This window comes from Embiotoca jacksoni, unplaced genomic scaffold (assembly GCF_022577435.1).
Source record: "Embiotoca jacksoni isolate LCO1_2020_lvr unplaced genomic scaffold, fEmbJac1.0.p SCAF_2, whole genome shotgun sequence".
Classification (NCBI taxonomy): Eukaryota; Metazoa; Chordata; class Actinopteri; family Embiotocidae; genus Embiotoca; species Embiotoca jacksoni.
Window position 1 is genome coordinate 5,070,732 of NW_027185340.1, and position 19,610 is coordinate 5,090,341.

Below are 19,610 nucleotides of genomic sequence, written 5' to 3' on the forward strand. Positions count from 1 at the left end.
GAGCCTGATCAAGGCTGCAGCTGATAAATGTATTAATACGGGCCACATGACTGCCTCTTGTTACATAACCTAAAATATACGCAGCCACCTTTTACGTTAGCGGACAGTGGAAGAAAGTAGGTCATAGTCCGGGGATATACAAATTAATATCTAGTCTGGCGCCGTTTGCAGCAGAGCGCCGGGATGCTATTGACCCAAGACAGACTTGTCGTGTCCCAAAGAGTCCCCCTTATTGGTGGTTCTCTGTTGCTATGGTACCAGACATCGGATGCTGAAAGCTTCATGCGCGACATTTGTGTTAGTGCAGCAGGAAGTAGTGTTTGGAGAGTCGGGAGAGAGCGTGAGAGTGCAAAAGAGGAGACAACCGGGCCGACGAGAGTCTGCGAGGCGTCCAACGACACAGTACCGTCCCCGCGTACCCGCTCCGGACGCTTATAAAGCCACGCGTAAACGTGTGCTGTTTTTTTGGCGAGTAATATTTAGCGCGCTCAGCAAAACGCCTGCGCGTCCAATACAACTTACCGTGGGCTATATCATCAAAACGAATTATTTATTTATTTATTTATTTATTTTCCACACCACTATTCGAACAAGTGGCATTTGATTGTTTTGTGAAATGTGCTCACGCCAGACATTGTGAAATTAGACATCCCGGCAATATTTATAGCCTTATTTAATTTTGTTGGGAGTTATCAGGCAACTGGCGTTGCCGTGACAACGACATCAACAACAGGGAAATAAGCCCCATAATAAGGCTGCAATGTAAGGCAGCTTTCTAGGATATTTTAGACCAAACCAACAGAAAATCTTGAAGAGTGAGACATTTTAAGTGTCCAACTATGTAATAAAAAAAAAAAAACTCTGTTTAATATTGCTGGATGTCATTTGCAGAGGATGATATTTGATGGAACTCAAACTTGGCGGTTTGATCCCTTGGTCCTCCTGTGTCCTTGGGTAAGACACTGATCCCAATGTTGTGCAAATTGTTGTGCAAGTGGGTCAATGAGAGGCAAACGTTAAATTGCTTTGAGAACGCTTAAGTAATAAAGTGCTTGGATGCCAACCAGCTCGACCCGTTTAGTCCCGTTTTGTAATAACACCTCACACATTAAGAGGTGACTCACTGTACCATCCAGTCTGCCCTCAGTCCATAATATATAGCTTGGTGTGTGTCTTTAGTAATAGCAACAAAGCTAAAGAAGATGAGAAGCAACCTACAGGATGCTTTTCCTTTCCATAACAAATGCACCAATAAACGAAAGCACCCTGGCACCAATGTAAGGATTCATATTAAGAAACAAAGAAGACAATAAGGGAAGGATATTCAGTCAGAGGCTCAGGGGATTCTTGTAAACATAGATGAGTGTGGGTGTATCTGGGGCATCCTTTTTCATAAATAATTATCAAAAATTATGCAAAATTCACAGTATCAAAGAATAGCTTAATGTATGCATGTATCTACACTCATATGATTATTAGGTGGCTAAAATGAATGGACTCTAATACAACACTTAACATCTCCGAAGCAGTAACATTTTAGACTGTGAGCCTGCTCGATGGTTTGACATCCCTGTTTCTCAGTGCACTGTTTTCAAAATGTCACAGTTTTGTAGCCTGTGTATCACCACACACACCTTTTGAGGCAAATCATTTTCTTAAAAAAGAGGGAAATAAATGAAACACGGTGCCATTCCAGTGAAATTGTCAGATTAATTACCCCAGTACCCACTGGCCTTTGTAATTGTTTCCTAAACTGATGATTTGAAGAATCTTTTGACTCTACTCAAGTTAAAACATACAAGTCTCACCTCTGTCACTCGTGCTGTGCTCCTGAACCAGAGCCAAAAAAGTAAACTTAAGAAGAAAGCTTGGGGACTTCTTCAACTTTACGTTTCATTCAGTTACACAATACCACACTTTAAAAAAAAAAAAAAAAAAAAAAAACAGCAACAAAAATATATTTTTCATAAAAGGGACCTCAAACACTGGAAGCTAAACTCTGCAACATTTTATTCTGTTGTATCTTGTTTTTTTAGAAACAGATAATCCATCAGATATTGCACAGTAAAAACACATAAAAGTAAAAATATTTGATACTTTAAAAGTAAGAGTCATTAAAACCTTCATTAGCAAAAGATGCAGACAAGTGTGGAGGAAGACGTGCCTGATCAGGTTGGTCTTCCTTAGTATCTTCTTCCGTTTTGACCCCAAAGAAAAAGTCTGCTGGATAATGATTAATTCCAGAGTATGAAGAGGGTTTTCCTTTGTGATCTCTTTGAGGTCCAAGGAACATTTGGCAAATAATTAGAGACATCCATCATTTGCATAACACACAACTCTTCAAGTTAATCCAATGATGAGGAAGAAGGTGTGTGCTGGTCATCTGTGAGATAGCTCCCTCAGAAGGCTTTCCACACAGTAAGGAACCATATGCACCAACATACAACGAGGATGCCAGACGTTAGGCTTCATCCAGCTCGGTTTCACACATCACAGTAGGTTTCAGCGCTGTCCTGTTAGCTGCATAGAGATCCAGAGTGTTGTCTTTTCTACAGTGAATGAGGCCTAGTGGGCCAGCGGGCACATTAAAGTACATCCTCTCCGTGTTAGTTAAGTTTGGCACTAATGCGTATCCACTGAAGAGCCTGTCTGGTGTACTGGACAGCGTGAGCAATGCTACTGTGAAGAGTCAAGGGTCCTGACAAAGTATCTAAGTAGTTGAAGAACTCTGCAATGAGAAAGAAAGACAGCGCTCTGAAAACCTCTAGAAACAAAAACACATTTAAGGTATTTTTATTTTAAACGGTTCCAAAAAAAAAAAATTGAAGTACCTTTATTCTCCTTTGCAAGGTTGTCTGCCACCTCCCAGTACTCATAGCTGTACAGCACACTGTTGGTAATGTTCAGGTGATTTGCCGCCATCTGGTGGATACGTTGGGGAATGCTTATGAGCGATGCGGAGCTGCTGCCTCCATGTGAACCCCGTCCAAGGTGTTTGGCGTCAGGTGAGAGTGAAGAGGGGGGTCCTTCAGAGCCCCTGGGAGTGAAAACACACATCACAGAGTGATGATGATAAATAAAGTTTTAGCAGCTTGAATGGAGCCAAACGGATAAAACTAGAGAGTCCATAATACAATTTATAATACAGCTAATTGTCCACCTACTTCCCAGAGTCACTCCAGCAGGCTGGTGTAGTAGGCACTTTGGGAGAACTCTGTAATGACACCAAAACAAGGCTTTTTAAGAAATCCAATTTAAAAAAAAAACGTTTTTACTGACATTATCCATAAACTGGAAGGACAAAAAACTGGCAGATCAGACTTATTGCTTTTAGATATACCTTAAAATAGTCCAGCAGCACTTTGGAGTACCTCAGTGCATTGTCCTTCTTTAAACGAAACATCTGCCAGTAAAGGAGGGCAAGGCATCGGAAACTGTGGACGCACAAGCAAAAGTAGAAGAGAGTCAGACCGACCACAAATCATCCTCAAAAAGCTAGTCCTTCGGCGTGATGACAGATGTGGCATAAACAGAGGAGATGACATGCGCACCACAGAACCGCCAACTGTTTGTCCTCCTGTCTCGCCCCGGGGCCAGAGTGGCTCTTTAGTCTCATTGCGTACCTGAAGACACAGGACTGTTAGCAACAGAGCTGCAGTTCATGTTTATCTCTATGACCAAATCCAAATGACTTGTTTGATATGTAATTCACCTAATAAGCTCCACTGTCTCTGAGTACATGGTATAGGGAGACTTTGCCTCAACTGGCCCTTCCTCCATCGCTTTCCCACATTCCATGAACGAAAGAGCAGCGTCAACGTAATTCACAGCCTTCCCCAGCTTGTCCACCTGGAAGAAACCATCAAAGGGGAGTCAAAGATGCACAGCTACTGAAGGTTAAAACAGCACTTTACCAGTTTCACACAAATGTCTAACAGGATAAAGTGATCAAGTTAGGACATTTTGTATCCAAAAGGTTAAAGTTCAACTTCACTAAAACATAAAAATACTCGCAACAAGCACTTTTTTGCCCATTATTAAACCCTATAACTCTGGAACAGGAGGGGAGATGGTGACCATAGTTCACTCTTGTTGGATAATGAACTGGTGACAATAATGTTGAAGGTCCACCTTGAATCGGTTGTGATTGTATAGATCTGTGCTGTCAGACTGAAGATGTGTGTGAAGCATCCAAGTTTTAGGATGAGAATTTTCATGTTAAGCAATGTCTACTGTCATTCCTACGATTTTGTGTTAGAATTAGCTTTATTGACATATTTCCTTCAAACTCTCATGAATCTGGACAGACATGAATACAACTTGACGGATTAATACAACTGTAAGGCGTGAAATTTAGTTTTACTCCAATTTAGCCTATAACGTTTTTTTTCCACAGCACAATTCAGATTTTTCTATCAAATCTAAAACTATAAAAAAATTGAAAGTTATTGGATACATGCCTTCTGGTTGAAAAAGGCACAATGTATACATAAAATGTAGTGCATATACGTACTGCAATATTTATTGCATGTTTCTTTGACAGTCATTTCCTGCAACCAAATGTGCAATGTACTGTAAATAACTTTTTGCTGCTTCCATGCTTATTGAACTCAGAGATTGAACTGCCGGCAAACTTCTCATCTTACTCCAAGTAACACGGGAGTTGGGTTGTTTTGTCCCAACAGAGTATTTCCTCAATGACTGTATAACATCTCTTTCAACAATTTATATTCAATCAAAGATCACGGACTCACCATGGCATCAGCACGGTGTTTCATCCTTTTAGCTTCATGTAAGTAGTACTCAGCATGGTGTGTACTAGAAAGAAGAACACAAAAATACATGAGGGAAAAAAAGTGCAGTACAAAGTGTGAAGTGTTTGGTGTCATCAGTAAGTCACTGTACCCACATGTCTGCTGTGTGCTTATCTGACAAACAGACAGTGTGGGCTGTACAGTGATGGACTAAGTCTGATTGCTCACGTTTCGTGGTTTGACACTGTCCCTCTGTGTCCCGCGGGGCCCCAGGACTCGGATGATGGTTGGGGGGGCTTTGACACTTTTACACACTCCAGCTCCATCTTGGGCTGAGTGCAAAGAAAGAGGTGAAATCAATCAAAATGTTGCAGGCAATGGAGTTTAGATTTAGAACAAGTAGCCATTTTTGTGTTACCTTTACAGTAGACTCTTTATTCTTGTCTCTGATCTTGTGGGGGGGGACGCGATGCTGCTCTGCGGCCTTTGTTTTGGAGGTAGTCTTGTTGGTGTCGGGGCTCTGGGGCAGGGGAGACAAGGGAGACAGGGGAGATATTGGCCTCTTACTGTCCAAGTACTCCTCCAAGTACCTGCAAGTACACACAACCACACACTGCAGTGATGCAAACACATCATAGTATATGACTGAAAAGTAGGCTTGTTTGTGCATGCGGTATAATTGTAAGTGCATTTATAAGACAAAAGGGTTGCGTTTCTCACCCGTTGTGTGTAGTCTCAGTTACAAAGTTCTCAGCTATGAGAGATGACGACTCTGTGTTGCTCGTGAGGTCATTTGTGTCAAGAATACTCCGCTTGCTCTCTCTGTGGGACACACCATTCTCCAACTGGTCACACACAAACACACGCATGCATGCTTTGAAAACATGGCTATACTAAGAAACCTTGTTGAGATGCACATCCCACTCAACAGAAGAGATAGATGTAGATAAATACTTGTTGTCTACCTTGCGTTTCCTTTTGCCATCTTTTGTCAATGTCTCAGGGACATACAGGTGTTTCATAGCCTCTTTTGGCTTGTCCTTGGTTGATTGGGAGGAGGAGGTAGAGGAGGGTTTTTTAACTATGGAATTAACAGTGCTGTCCGGTACCCTCTTGAGAAGACAGAGGTCTATGTGCACCACCAGATTTCTCAGCCCCCGCTGGGAGGAGGGTGCAGCCTTGTCGCTTCGCCCAAACGGGACCAGGGTGTAGCGTTTTTGCGTCCCCTCCCTTTGCTGTCCCTCACTTGGATTACCCGAGCTGGTTCCTCTGGGCTGCGCTACCTTCGGCCTGTTGGCGTCAGGTCTGCCTGGGCCTTGTTGCCCTTTCTTGATGAGTCTCTTGTGAGAGGTGGAGTCTGCTGGAACTTTGGCGACTGGAGCCTGATATTCAGATTCTGAATCTGAAGAGGAAGAGTTAGATGACAAGGAGGACGGCCTATGATGAGTTGGGGAACGTGAAGAGGGAGGCGATGATGGGTCTGGCTGTAGCTCTTTCTCCTGCTCCTCACTTCTTCCTCCCTTCTTTGTCCTCCCCTGATGGTGTGAGTTGTCTTGAGGCCGGTGTCGCTCGGTGTTGGTGGGCACTCTCTGTTTGGACTGAACTGTTTGCCATTCGTGTCGGTGTTGCTGCTCCTTCTTCCTCCTGTTTTCCTTTCTTGCTGCCTCCTCACTCCTCTTCTGCTGTTTTATCACTTCCTCCTCCTCCTCCTCCTCCTCTTCTTCGGCCGAACTTTGGATCCAGGGACGTCTCAGTAGCTGCTCCTCCGCCAGCCTCTTGTCTTCCTTTCTTTCTGGTTTCCCTTGCTGTTTTTCCTTGTGTCTTTCGTCCTTTCTCTCGTGTTTTCTTCCCTCTGTTTGGGTCAAATGATTTCTTCTGTGTTCCACTTCCTGTTCCTTAGCTTGAGGTTTCTTTTGTGATGAATTTGCGTGATTGACATGCACAGGGTTTGGGCCCTTAGGCTCCCAAGGCCTATGTTTAAGGCTAGCGCTGGACCTGGGGTTCGACCCAGTACCAGAATGACTTGTAGCTTTAGAGGTAGATTGGGAATGAGAACTGTGACCAGCGTTGGTTTCACGACTAGTGGGAACTAATTGCTTTACTCTTGTCGGGCTATGTTGTGCGCTAGGCTCAAAAGGAGGCCAGGGCTTGTGGTTGTATCTGCTGCCCTGGATTTGCTCCAAATTTGATATGTTTTTACATTTGGGAGCCTCTGCAAGCTGTTTAGAGCTTGAATAAATATTCGGCTTGGGTCTAGGTTTGTGGCTTTGATTGTTACTAGAGGGTAAAACCGCAGAAGCCTTCGACTTGCTTTGACCTTGGTCTTGGTCCTGTGTTTGTCGGGTCTTGTTTCTGTGCTGATGAAATGGCTCAAGATGAGTGTTAGTTGTGGGCTTGCTCTTTGTACTGGAGTTAGGCAATGGCGCTTCCCATGGCTTAATTTTTGTCCTGTGTGGATTGGTTGTTAGACTAGGTTGTGTTTGGTTCTGACGCTGAACCTCTGGGTAGTGACAAACCCTTGTAGGTGCGGGTAGACTGGGACTTGGGCTTCTAGGAGGATGTCTAGGTATAGGGCTCGGGCTGGGGCTAGGGCTGTCTCTCGGACTCCCACACGGACTAGGGCAAACACTTGGAACTGGACTGTGGATCGGACTGTGCCTTGGACAAGGGCTGGGGCTTGGGCAGGTACTCTGGAATGGGCTGGGGCTCGGGCAGTAGCTGTAACCAGGGCTTGGTAGGGAGCTGTTGTTGGGGCTGTAATTGAACTGGGGGCTGGGAATAGGGCTTTGGCTAGGGCTGTATTCCTGATTGCTGTCCCACGACCTGGCTGGTGATGGGGCTCGCTGGGTGTGGGGAGAGAGCGGGCGTCCTGGAATGCTCTGGGAGGGATCTTGTTCACTGCTGGCAGATTTTTTCCGGGACTTCTTCAGCCATTTATCTAACTGCCACTGGGCCGCAGGGAGGTGACCAGTCTTATGAAAACACAGAAAAAGGGAGAGATGATAAATATGAATTGTAGAACAGATATATTCAAAATGAATCTTTGCTGATCGTAAGGCTTTCCACATACACATGTAGTAGAGTTAAACAAGTTTTTTGTTTTTTTTTAAACACTTGACAAAGAAAATTCCATTATATAGATCGTAGTGGATTACTGGTGATGTTAGCACTAATTTCCCATTTGCAACTGATTCAAAAGCAGTAATTTGACGTAATATACTGTTTTTACAGTTCAGTCTCTCGAAGAGAAAAAGACGATTCACTCTGTCTCTTTCAAAGTTCTGTTAATGCAAATCAACCTATTTAAATTCACATGAACCTGATCTGAATATATCTTGAAACGAAAAAATATGAGGCAAATCTATGCGCTAGAATTATGAAAACTGAAAATGTATTTAAAAAAAATACTTATTCATTTGTATTTAAAAAGGCTAAGATATCATCCTTTCTGCACTGCTAGATTTAAGAAAAACAGGGTTTAGCACAATATTTCAAATTACTTGATAAAAAGGACATCAATTTTTCAGGGAACATTTGACGGTCGGAAAATCGTATTTAGTAAAATACCGCCGACTTAAATATTGCTCAAGTAAAATACAAGTGATCAAAACTGCAGTACAGTAGGACAGTAGTCAATAGGACAAGTCTCTTCTTGTACTATTTCAGGGATAATTAGGTACAAACAGAGAATGTAGGATCACTTCATGTGACATTAAGCCAAGTTGACGAATGATTCACAACCTACCTCAAACAATTGTGCATATAGTACAACATCTGCACATTCTAATAGAACCATCTAGAATACACTAGACCGACTGCACATAACAAACCCCTCACAAGCTCAGCTGTTATGAAAGTCCTTTAAACTCCAAATGACATGTTTGGATTACGACACAAAAACTAAATTCCAACTGACATTCTAACCTCCTTTTAGCAGTCTACGTGCTACATGGTCTCACAGTCAAAGAGGACTCACACTCTCTGCTTACAGTAGCTCAACCCCCATCCAATTATGCCAAATTACTCACTTAATGTTTACTTAACATCTGGCTTGCTAACTGTAAGAATCAGAACAAAGAACAAGTTTTTACTCCTAAAAAACAAAACAAAGAAAAAACAAGGTGGGTACTCACGGCTTGAGAGCAAACTTCTTTCCCTCTTACGTGTTCTCTTTTTCTGTCTTAGCTGACCAGGAACTAAATTAAACCTCTACTCCTCAAGTCAAACACTGCCCCCCCCCCCCTCCCTCCCCGCCTACCCTCATCCCTCGCCCTCTTTCCAGAGAAGACACTGCATCTCTTGTACCGTCTCGACTGCCCTCCCTCCTTCTTTTTCTGTCCCTCCCTTTTTCTCTCACTACCTGGAACTCTGGATTTGCTGCTTCCACAACTCCAACCCCCATCTTTTCCTTGGGAGACACTCAAACACTCTACGTTAAATGAAAAACACATGGTGTACACCCCCCACAAACACATGCACTCCCCTCCCTTCCTCTGGCTATAGGGGCCCAATGTAGCGCATGTTCAGTAATACAGTCTGCTGTGTCGTACAGGGCCTTCCATTCATAAAAAGAGGAGCAGGTTTCCCCTTCATTACACATATAGCACGAGTCTCAAACCATCCCCCACAATGCCCCACACCTCCAAAACCCCATCATACCTACCAAGCTCACCTCCGCACTACTGTTTTGAAAACGAAAGTAACTCTAGTTGTAGGTGTCAACATTAACTCTAGCCTTGATGACTTCCACCTCCTGAGGGCTTTCTGTTCACCAAGGCATTAATTCCCTAAGCTACCTCGGTCCCTTGACCCCCAATCCTCCTCCTGTCCAACTCACAATGCATTGCTCATTCCTCTGTCCTTCCCCACACCTGCCAGTAACTGCCTCGAGGCCACCACTCGCTGTAGAGAATTCACCCAAAGGCACACAAACGGAGGAGATGAGAGGCAGTGGGGCAGAGAAAGACAGGCAGAAGAGGGGGCTTGTGGCCACAGCGTTTGGTACCTGCTTGTCGTTGCAGGGCGGCTGCCGGCTGGCAGGCGACGCAGGATCTGGGTGAACTTCTGGACTGCGGCTGGGGCTCCGGGAATGAAGGCTGCTGCTGCCCGACTCGGCAGAGGAGTCTGAGCCTGAAGTGTCCGAGCTGGAATGTCTCACCCGCCTGCCATGTGTGTGCGCTCGCTGTGCTGACAGGCTGTCAGTCAACACACACGCAAACATCAGAGAGGTCAGTGGAGGTACACAGCTGAGAGGAGCGTACATACACAGGCAGACATACTTTTGTTATCCCCACAGTTTGACTTATATTTACAGATGAACACTCGTGAAAAAAAAAACATCGAAACAATGACATATTTTGTGAGCGAGTACCTGTGTCTGTCCCAGGAAGCTGACTCATGAATGGCCTTTGGGAACAAAAAACAAAAAATATATCATCCCCGGCAGGCGTAGCAAAGACAACACCTCGCTACTTTTGATATATCACCTCCCCCTGAATGACTGTCTTCACATACTTAGCGTATGGGTGTGTGAGCACACCATTAAACACTACCAGAAAAACAGGCACCCGGCAGCAGGAGCTGCCAAACACTCCACTAATAGTTGGTGTTTTGCTTTCCCTTGCACATTCTCTTCCTCGGTGCTCTCACGCTCTCTCGGCCTGCCTCCTTAATCATGCTCAGGTCAAAACTACTCATTAAGAAATACTCAACAATATGGGAAGATGAGTGCTACCTACCCTATGAGTGTCATCTTCGTCACTGCTCAGCTTCAGGTCATCAGCAAGCATGCTGTAAACAAACCAACAGTCAAAACAATGAGTACAAATCCTAAATTTTTCCTAATGATATCAACAAAGAAACTGTATTTAATGTGGTTGAACACATCAGGTTTTCCTAAGAATGTTCGTTTTCATCCAAATTAAACACACTAATATGTTTCTTTAGGTTTCTGAAAATACAGTAAAGTCAAAGATGAAAACATTTATACGTCACTGTGAAGATATGGTAGATGGTTTATGAAGGCATTGGATTAAATTTGCAAGCCAGTTATATTTACAAAACAGATATAATTCAGTTTTAAAAACCAAAATTTGTGTATTTGGTTTGAAGATGACAAAACAAATAACCTATAGCGATTAACACTGCCAATAAATTTGAAATCACTTTATTCAAAAACTCAGTACTTTGGTAATATACGTAATTAAACACATCGCAGTTAGATTGCAAAGAAGTGCTATAATGTGTGAAAAAGAATGAGCTTTTCTGAATATTATTGAAAACTGCTGTTACATAACTATGGTGGTGGGATAATGTGGGACGTGCAGTTGGCTTACACCACTCAACATGTGTTTCCCATTAAAACGAGGATGTAAAAAGTTAACAAACGGGAGCACATCGGTCTCCACTGACAGCTTTCAGGAATGTTAGGTGACCTTTGACCTGACCCATGTTATATAGCCTGAAACAGTGCAAGCCGACTGACCCTGCATGTCTACTTCCACTCACTCGCGCTCTCTATCACTTTTCCTTGTGGCTGTTTAGACGATGAGGGTTATAAATATGTTTTACAGAACTTGCTGAGAAGAACACTAATTACGTGTGTGATGTATTTTATCACTTGTGTGTGTGCTGCAGCAGCGGTTCAGGTTGGATGACCTTCGGTGGATCATGTTTCTTCTTGCCCCACTTACGATTTGTGAGGTGCCACGTGGGGGTGACGGGTCATTCGCAGCGGAACGTCCCCCCGACCTGACAGAGACCGAGATATATTCAAAACCAGATGACGAACCGTATATTAACATACATTGCATATATAAAATATGGCAAGTTAATCATCAGAGAATACATACTTTGTCTTTGCTGTGTAGTCGGCTGTTTTGCATCCTTGGAAAAGTAGGACAGAAAACATTGTTAACAGTTTTAAAGCATTAAACTCGTTATTATTATTATTATTATTATCATTATATTTTACACATTCTTCTTCCTTGTCAAAATGTGGCATCGACATTACCCACAATGCAAGTAAATTAGTTTGCTGCGCAGATTTGGATGTGCTATATAGGAAGTGGCTAACAGCCTCAATCTTCTAGGAGTAACATTTAACTTCAATACGTCAGACTTTCCACTGAAGTAACAAAAAGTTTTTTCACGTGTGTAACAGCACTCTGAAACAGCTCTAAGCCGACTATATATAACTGAGTAAAGTTCCCCTTTAATTATCAAAGATAGACCAAACACACACATACCTTAGAGTTGTAGAGGATTCGCTGGGCCTGGTCACCCCCTAAGGCTTGCTGGGACGGCCAGGACTGAGTCATGTCCTGTACAACAGAAATGAGGGGTCAAAGGTGAATGTTGAGATGCCAATGTGATCAATGAATCCTACAAAATTACAGTTATTCTAAATCTGTCATCAGAACTTTCTTTAGTTCCCTTTCATTTAGGAGTTCTCCCATTTCCATGTGTACGGTGCAGAGTCATGTTTGACAGCTGACTCTCATTATCAGCACTGTTCCTCCCCACCAGGGGGAGTAGGTCGGGCTGGGATTATGGGTTATCTGCAGTCTCTGATGTCGTATGAGAGAAGTGAATTACATGCTTGAAGTGGCTGTGATCAGTCAGTTTGTAGTAAATCAAAAACACCAGCACATCAGAGCTGCTAATATACGGCTAAATAAACAGGTGACAGCAACAGCTTCTCATTTAATTTTATATGTGAACAAACCTCGCTTTGTGGGCTGAAAGTGTGTGTGAATAAACTTAAAAACAGACATGATCTCGCATTTTCCAGGAAGACAGATCAAGGTATTACTGTGCTATACAGGTAGAGAGTTATTCAAAGTCGTCTTTCTTAAAGGTGTGCAACCAGAAAACAAGAAAGCTCATCACAGCATTTGTTGCTTTTAGGGCAGCCATGGGGAGATGAGCATAAAAGACGCCAGGTGGCTCAAGCTGCAACAAGTAATCATCAGTTTCCAATGCAAAAGGTCCAATCACCAACTGCTGAACACTGTTAGATTGAACTGTTTGGCAGTGGCACCATCTGCATTATATTTCACAGAGTGCACAACAAACGCCCACCTTCCTTTCGAAAGGTTCACTTTAATGTGTAGGTTTACTAGCAAACGCGCACCGTGGCTTTACTGTCGCCGATGCACCTAGAGTAAAAGCAATCAGCGTCTTATTCAAGATTTTGGGACATTTCTTTTAATGTGTAGGGCAGTCCAGATCTCTATTATCTGTTGTACCTTCACACAACCTATAGCTTGTATTAGATATACTACCTTCACACCTTCTGCAGATTCTGGTTTTGAGTCCCAGTCTATTTTATGCAGATTATCTCATTTTGTTCATTTAAATCTTCCATAGAAACGTCTTTTTATTTAATTTGGTTGCTTTATTCCCAAAAGTACAAGGGAGGAAGGCATGCTGGGAAATGTGAAGCAAGAGTTCAAAATAAATATATGCACCGGGGTCGACCACAATTATGCTACTCTGCATCACATACTAACCTAGCGAGTGAGAGAAACTGATTCTTACGCTTTTGCAATAATGTCACCACATAACTTCACCAGAATGCAATTTGCATCATACCGTTAGTGAGTGGATGCAGCCAAAAAAAATCCTTTAAAAAAAGTATTAATAATTTTTTGCAGTGTAGTAATATATATATATATATAATTTTTTTTTTTTTAAGTTTTCCAACATAAAGTTATTGTACCTTGTCATTACATTGGGTTGTATTGTTCCTATACTGTGTGCAACAGCAATACAATCATTTTTAATTTAATTAATTTAATATCTTTAATCATGTCAAACATTATTTTTTCCAATATACTAACAAATCTGTCTCTGCCTGCCATCTTCCACTCAGTATGATTGAAGACTGTGTTTTTTGTTTCAGAATAATATATATGCAGATGAATTGCAATTCCAAAGTAAATAGGATATTGTTAGCTGGGCTGAGGTGTGTGTTCTCTGAGCGGTTTCTAGTTATGACAGTATTTACTAAAACATGAAAAACGAAGATTTACAGGTAATTATCCCACATAATATGATGGTTTATTAGTGTTCACAGCTGCGGGCCCGTGATGGTGTCTGTGCATGTGTGGATGCTCGCTCTGAGGTAAAATATAGTCTGTGATGAATACACAGTATTATAAACCTGGACAATGATGAGAATGTGCCTTGTTTCTTATTTGTTTTCTCTCTCTGCACTGCTCGAGAGGAAACCAGCCAGACGCAGAAGGCACTGCATCCACAGTACACTGTTTTAGCTCGCGCTCTGATAATAATCTCTTCTGATTAAATTGCCTGCAGTCACACCCAGACAAACCAGACCTCGCGGATGTTGAAGAAAAATGGCCTGATTTTGTACCATTCATTTACCATTTTAGCTCTGAATCTTCAGCTTTGTCATGATGTGGAAGCAGAGGGTTTCTGTCTGTAATGTATATGCGTGTAACAACTATTGAGTAAAGAAGAAGGGCACAAGGTTGCTTGACTGCTGAAACAGTGAGCAAGCTTTGGAAAAGGTCAGGTTTTATCAGCTCCGATGGCTGAGGATTTGAGTGTGTGTGTGTGTGTGTGTGTGTGTGTGTGTGTGTGTGTGTGTGTGTGTGTGTGTGTGTGTGTGTGTGTGTGTGTGTGTGTGTATGTGTGTGTGTGTGTATTGGAGGGCTGGTGAACTGAGTACAGATCAGGGTGCGTGGGAACAGGAAGTGCTGAGGTTTTAAAGAAATTACTCATCATTTTGGGAACTTTTTTGTTTGTTTTACATTCTCTCTTAGTGTCAGGTAAGAACATTGTTACCACTCTCATTTTTGTCTGTTTGATATAAGATTGCAGCCAGTATCCGGTTAGCTTAGCTTGGCATAAAAACAAGGGGAAATGGATAGCCTGCCTCTGTCTTAAATCACAAAACCCACATAAAAAGGGGTATTTTATGGTGGGCTAACAGTAAGTGCTGAACATGCCGAACCACATTGCATTTTTTACACTTAGGTTTTCATACAGATTTAAGAAACAAGATATAATGCATCAACCTGTTAGGGTCAAAATTACTGCTGTTTTGTAACAACCCTCTGCCGTCTCAGATTTGCACCTGAAGGCTCCAATAGCCGCATGGTTAGGTCTGGAAAAAGATCCTAGTTTGGGTTAAGGTAAGTAGTTTAAAGTAAGTCATGTTGCAGACATCACATAATTTACTTTAAGTACTTTACATAAGTTAACTACATTACGTTATGTATGTAACTTATTTATGATACTTAGTATAGAAGTCCAGGTGAACTTTTTCTTTCTCACAGACTTGAACACCAGTCTCCCCGATGAGACTCCGCCACCCCACCTCTTCCCTGAACAGACTTTACCACTCTTTCTACTCTGCCACATTACCTTCTTCGACAACACCAAAGAGCACCTTTGGCGTATCGTAACGCTTTGACAAAACCAGTGTTTGACCCCCTGGGAATCAGAAGGAGCTGAATGTACTTCTTAATAAGATTATTAGAAGCACATGGAGGCAGATTTTGTCATGTATTTCACAAAATGTCAATTTCCTTCTTGAACTCTTACCAGGACTCGGCATTAAGGGCATTTCATTCATTCGTTGACATTCGTGCATAAAATTACACATTTCTATGAACTTGGCAGGTGACTCTTTTCTCTTAATCTTCTCCTCCTCCTTCCTCTTCCCACCCTCCACAGTAAGCCCCGGAGGCCAAGTGTTTCCTCTCTCTGCTCATCCTTTCACTTCATTATCTCCCCTTCCTCAGTCACCAAGGACACAGCAGCAGCCCTCAACGCTTTCCTCCTCCAACAACAACAAGGTCTCCCAGGTGGAGCATTATGTGTTGCTATCTTCCTCCCACCCTTTCCCACCCCAAACTCTCTTCTTCTCCTTTGCTCCTGCTCTTCGTCCCAGACGAGAGACAGAACAGAGAATAGAAATATGAACCTGCCACTAAAAACATGCTAAGAAATCTGTGAGGTTGGAGCCTAAATAGATTAATTGACTCATCAGGCGATTTGCTGCAAATTAATCTGCAACTATTTTGTTCATCTGTCAATAGTTCAACTTGTAAAATTGTTTGGAGCGGTATGTGTAGGATAATTTGATGGCATGTGATCGAAGCATCTCAATAATAAGATTTGCTGCCTTTCTGTATTTTCTATTATTTCAGAAGGAATATTTTTGAGTTTTTGGGTTGTTGATCAGACAAAATATGACAGCTGAAGGTGCCCCCTTATTGTATTCTGTGGAAAAAGTGAAGAGGATATCTTTCAGTGTATTTTGATATGTCATGTAGATGTGTTCTGTGACTAATCAACAAAATGAATGTGTAGATGAGCTGATAACCATCAGGTACTGCCCTCCTTGTGAGCTGCTGCTGGCGTCTCCTCCTCCAAGAAATCATGTTCCGTAATCAGTCTACTGAGTCTACAGTCCCAAATGACTACAACTCTGCAAAAATAAAACCAACCGCAGCTTCTTTAGAGGAGCAGTGTGCAGGATTTAGTGGCATCTAGCAGTTAGATTTCGAGTGCTACTAAATACCCCTCCACATCCAAGCGTGTGAGGGAACCTACAGGGGGAAGTGAAACTCCCGAAAAACTTGACAAGTCTTATCTACAGCCAGTGTTTGGTTTGTCCCTGATGGACTACTGTAGAAACATAGGGGCGCTAATGGAAAAGGACGCACTCCCGAGATAAGAGTTTAAGATGATGTTTCAGGTGGTTACACATTATATTCAATCTCTGCCAATAGATGCCCCTAAATCCTGTTTAAAATACAAAAACACTCTGGTTACACAAAAAAGTTACAGTCAAGCTCAAGCAATTACTTACCTCAAAAAGTTCTTTGGCACAGGTGTTGTGTTGGCTTCTCGTTACCTAAATGAGGCGAACACCACAGGAAGTTGAGACTAACAGCTAATCAGAGGGAGTTTTGTTATACTTTGCAATGACAGATGTAAGTTTAGTTATTGACAAGCACATGAAGGAGGATCTATGGTTGACAAAGCGCACGAAACCATATTTAAAGCATCTTAGTTTCAGTAAAACGCAGAAGATGAATTGAGCGCTCACATATACGCGCTGATTAGCAACGATAGCAGTGCACAGACAGCGAGTACATCAACTAATTAATTTCTTTCACCGGCTGTTGCTCACAATGTAAATGTTCTTTTTTCAGTCTGCATCACTGAGACATGCTAAAAAACAAAAAAAGGACCTCTCTTCTCCTTCCCGCCTTTTTTGCTGGTACATTCGCAGCTCAGCACCTTACTGTAATCCATCCAGTCTCACACACCCACAGTCATTGTGAGAGTCGAGAGGACTTTGAAGCTCGTTGATGACTCATATTTTAGAAATTACAGCTGCAGATGATCAGCCGGATACTAATTCTGTTGCAAGTAACTTTCTGTTTCCATCCATGTCAGGCACCCCCTCTCCCTCTCTTACTCCCTCCCCCACATTTCTACTTTTTTTTTTAAACAGTTCAGCTCACAATTTACATTCATGTCATTGGTAGGAAAACCGAGATCCATTTGTTCAAGCGTTAAGATAAAGGACAACTTTGCATTACTTGCACTTCCCCATCTGTGTAACAGTGTGTGCTTTCTACGTGGGAGTGAGTTTTATTGTTACTGTGTTAAATTGCTATTTATGTGTGAAAACAGATGATCCTGCTGCAACAATTGTTTCCCTGCATTTATAATGTTATCACGCTCGTTACATTAGCCTGGTTTGGGTTTTGGTTCACTTTTTAATCATTCTAAATTTACATATTTCAATGTAATACTGCCGTACATCTTGGCTGCGAATATTTCTTACTGTTTAACTTTTCCTTTACACATTATATTCCATTTCACGCCATCTGTGCAGCATGAGAATGCACAATAGAAAATCTGTTTTTACTGCAACATGCACGTATGTCTCTTCTTGCTTGCATGACTCACTATGGTCGGTGTCTGAGTGGCTAAAGTCTCAGTGAGTAGGAAATAGTGTGTGTGAAACTGTCTTGATTATTACAACCACAAGGCCGTTATGAGGCCGTGGGCACTAAATGAGAAACATAAACACAGACAGCCGGTATTTTAGCTCCTTGTGACCATGGTGCACAAAGTCTGGCCTGCTTCATCAGTTTACACTTACAGACCTATTAGTGTGAATATTATCATGTGTGATGTGTTTCACACGTTCATACCCACTCACAGGCCACAGCTCTGGTGCAATACTCAGGTGAGTGAACTCCTCCAGGGACCAAACAAACCACAACCCATCATAACACCTGCAACAAGCAACATGTACGCCAAATACACTGTGCCAACCACTTGTTACATTCTTAAAGTATCCGCAATTACTGAAGTTATCTTTCAATTTCAGGTGATTTTCAGCACTTCCATCTGTGCTGAGTACTATTACCAAATATCTATCTGAACACTTTTAATCTACAAATTTAATCTTTTATAAGGATAGATGTAACAGTACAGTTAGCCTATGGTATAAATCAATTCGAAATAATAAATTTTCTTTGTTTAATTGAAAGCAAAATTACTCCAAATAAATCCTAAAGCTATTTACAAATTAGTGACTTGAAACATGCAAGAATCTGGAGCAAGAATAATACACGTAAAAGTCAATAAATGTCTGCCTTTTAACCATCCAGAGCATATCAACACAAGCATTATCTCATAACTCAGTCTTCTTATAAACTACAATACACCCTCTTACCTGAGAATATGTGCATCGGAGCAGAAAGCGGACAATGGAAAGTTTCCCCTTGCCACCGAGGACAGTAGGCATGGTTCCTGGATGGTCAGTGCTCTCCTCCGGTATCCATACCAGTGAGGACTCGCGTTAGTGGCGGCGGTGCTTCCCCCGCCGTGACGCTGGCATCAGTCCGGCTCCTCGGTCGTGGATCCTCCGTGCAGCAGCAGCAGCAGCAGCAGACTCAGTCTGACTCTGAGGGAGACAGACGGCGATGTAGGCGGGTCGTTAACGTCAGAGATGACACACGCGCAGCTCACGCAGAGAGATCACGACTCACAGCGGCCCTGTGGATGTGAAGCACTGGTGCCGCCTGGAAATGCGTAATTAGGCCATTCGAGCCGCCCAATGTCGCTAAAAAAAAAACCCGCCGACGGCCGGGACACTCGGTGATGTCATAAATGTTATGACATCCAGTCTACCTCAGGGGCGTAGCTATAAGTATGGGACCCCTAAACCTGCATTAATTGATATTTTTGGGTGGCATTGTACGGGTAATTGTGTTTTTGTTGACAAGTTAACACAGTTTGCAATTTACCCATTAAGAAAAAAATAACCAAGCAATATTTCTATGCATTAAAGGGGAAATATGTAAGAGTAAAGTCCCTTCTTGAAATACCACTTGGTAAGTGTGGAGGCGGTTGTGAGTCACTGTAGCATGAAGTCTGCCCTCAGTCTGACTCTTGGCAGTTTGGTATAATTTTGCATAGTCCTTCCCTGCTGTTAGTAGTAGGTTGTTGTTAGTAGTAGGTTGTTGTTTTTGTTCAATTTAATCTTTGTAAAATTAGAGTGTATGAACTTTTGCTGCATTCAAATGGGACTTTGGAACTAAAATTTTTCTTTAGACCAGTTGACGAGTTGTGACGTGTTTGCGGAAATAGCAGAGGCCATGGATGTGTATTTTTTTGTTGGATATTAAGCTACTACATTTTAATTTTAGTCATGTGGACTTTGTCTTCATAACTTTTATAATAGCCTCAGTCTGAGGGTAATGTTGATCTTCCCAACGCCCTCATCTTTTCCTTTTGTGCCTTTCCATTTCCTGCATTCCGTTAGCTTGCTAAATTGTTCCCCTCTGTGGCTTC

General features: G+C 42.3%; 1 protein-coding gene across 1 annotated transcript; it reads right to left on the reverse strand.

The window, feature by feature from the left end:
• Positions 1-1,471: 1,471 nt before the first annotated feature.
• aff3 (AF4/FMR2 family, member 3) lies at positions 1,472-18,701 on the reverse strand. The gene is made up of 19 exons (XM_069154149.1): positions 18,490-18,701; positions 16,603-16,647; positions 12,002-12,076; positions 11,606-11,639; positions 11,447-11,504; positions 10,493-10,544; positions 10,126-10,160; positions 9,760-9,949; positions 5,720-7,726; positions 5,475-5,599; positions 5,173-5,344; positions 4,983-5,086; positions 4,755-4,818; positions 3,713-3,849; positions 3,552-3,623; positions 3,341-3,434; positions 3,165-3,214; positions 2,832-3,037; positions 1,472-2,728 (listed from the first exon to the last, which is right to left on the reverse strand). The coding sequence occupies exons 1-19, from the start codon at positions 18,559-18,561 to the stop codon at positions 2,607-2,609; spliced, it is 3,714 nt and encodes a 1,237-aa protein (XP_069010250.1). The 5' UTR covers positions 18,562-18,701; the 3' UTR covers positions 1,472-2,606.
• Between the last annotated feature and the right edge of the window lie 909 nt (positions 18,702-19,610).